The sequence below is a fragment of the Frankliniella occidentalis genome, unplaced genomic scaffold (genome assembly GCF_000697945.3).
Source record: "Frankliniella occidentalis isolate FOCC.00 unplaced genomic scaffold, Focc_3.1 Scaffold11, whole genome shotgun sequence".
In the NCBI taxonomy this organism is placed as follows: Eukaryota; Metazoa; Arthropoda; class Insecta; order Thysanoptera; family Thripidae; genus Frankliniella; species Frankliniella occidentalis.
The window spans coordinates 3,209,732-3,211,435 of NW_026267141.1; the positions used below are offsets into that span (position 1 = coordinate 3,209,732).

The 1,704-nt window shown below is 50.2% G+C and overlaps 1 protein-coding gene across 1 annotated transcript; it reads left to right on the forward strand.

Moving 5' to 3' along the window:
- The first annotated feature begins 247 nt into the window (after positions 1–247).
- LOC127752380 (enteropeptidase-like) lies at positions 248–1,113 on the forward strand. The gene is made up of 3 exons (XM_052277681.1): positions 248–432; positions 650–770; positions 905–1,113. Exons 1-3 carry the CDS (start codon positions 421–423, stop codon positions 1,096–1,098), a joined length of 327 nt encoding a protein of 108 aa, XP_052133641.1. The 5' UTR covers positions 248–420; the 3' UTR covers positions 1,099–1,113.
- The last annotated feature ends 591 nt before the right edge of the window (positions 1,114–1,704 follow it).

The window sequence follows — 1,704 nt, forward strand, 5'->3', positions numbered from 1 at the left end:
TCAATTAAGGCTGTGGCTCTGCTTCGAGGCACAGCAGATGCAGCAGAGGCTCGAGCTCGAGGCTGTCCTGCGCTGCTGAAGCACAAGGAATTTTTCATTTTCTCATTTTTTATTTTTTTTTATTATTGATTGAAAAAGGGTTCTGGGGGTTACTGGTGTCGTGGATTATTTAGCCTCCAATCTAATGCAGTTCGGGTTCAGGCGGGTCCATCAGCAGATTTTTACACACCCTATGACTTTTTTGGCTAATGACATGGCTCTGGCAGTGCGCTGGACGACTTCTGGGTGGCGCGGCTGGGCGCGCTGCGGCGCGGCACAGACCTGGCCTCGCCCTACGAGCAGCTGAGGCCGCTGGCTGCCATCGTGCTGCACCCGGGCTACGTGGACGCGGGCTTCATCAACGACATCTCCCTGCTGCGGATGCGTGACCTGGTCAGTGTCCGGCTCAATACAGGGATAGTTTTTTTAAATCAAAATAATATAAGTTTGGTGAAATTTTTCAAGTTAGTGATATTTTTTTGGTAACTTCCCAACGGAAGTTTTTAATTTTTCACTTTAAATTGTTATTTTTTATTTTATTGTGCCCTGTTTTATAAAGTATGTACAACTCCCCTACGCATTAGAGTGATGTTTTACGTTTGCTGCACAGGTTTCGTTCAGCGACTACATTCGGCCAATCTGCTTGCCCCCGCCGACGGCTATCCTGAAGGACGGCACCATGTGCACAGTCGTGGGCTGGGGTCAGCTGTTTGAAGTTGGGCGCGTGTTCCGTGAGTACAACCAGTGGGAAATCTCCCTTCCCCCCTCCCTCCCGTCCCCCGTCCAAAAAAATCTCGCAGGATGGTTAGAATGCCATCATATTTACGTCTGAATCAACAATTATTACTGATGTCCTTTTATGCAGCCGACACGCTTCAGGAGGTCCAGTTGCCGACCATCTCGACAGCCGAGTGCCGGCGGCGCACGCTGTTCCTGCCCCTGTACCGCGTCACGGACAACATGTTCTGCGCGGGCTTCGACCGCGGAGGCCGCGACGCTTGCCTCGGCGACTCTGGCGGTCCCCTCATGTGCCAGGTGGGTTGGCGAGCCGGTGGCTAATCGACCCCACAATGAGAAACGGGATATCGAAACGATATCGCTTCGATATCCATTCTCACTAGAGGGTGGATGGAGTCTTATACATTGGCGTCACAATGGAACTTGACGAGTCCCATCAAAGGGTCAATAAGTAAATTTAAAAATTTTGCGACAATGGGCAAGCGCACGATGTCCCCTTGCCGATATCCCAGTGAGAAATGCGGATATCAAATTGACATCAGAACTATATCGGACATCAGAAAAGTGTCGATTTCGGGCCCATTTTTGAATCAGTTCGGAGTCAGAAACTTGAAAACGATATCGTTCTGATATCGATTCGATATCGCTTAAAATTCATTTCGCACTGGGATCGGTTATTGAAACGAGGTGGCGCAGGACAGAGTCGGTGTCAAACGATGTAGGAGGGGTTTTGTATACTGGGTGGGTGTGTTATGCCACGCCCCCTGCTGCTTATTCTGTAGTGGGTGGGCTTGCCTACGTCTCTCACCACACCAACCCGTTATGCACGCCTACGGTACAATAAATAATCAGAAGAGGGGACGCGGCTTGGAACACTTGCTACCCTTTTGTAAATTGCCAGGCGGCTCACAGGGGACGACAGGCAAT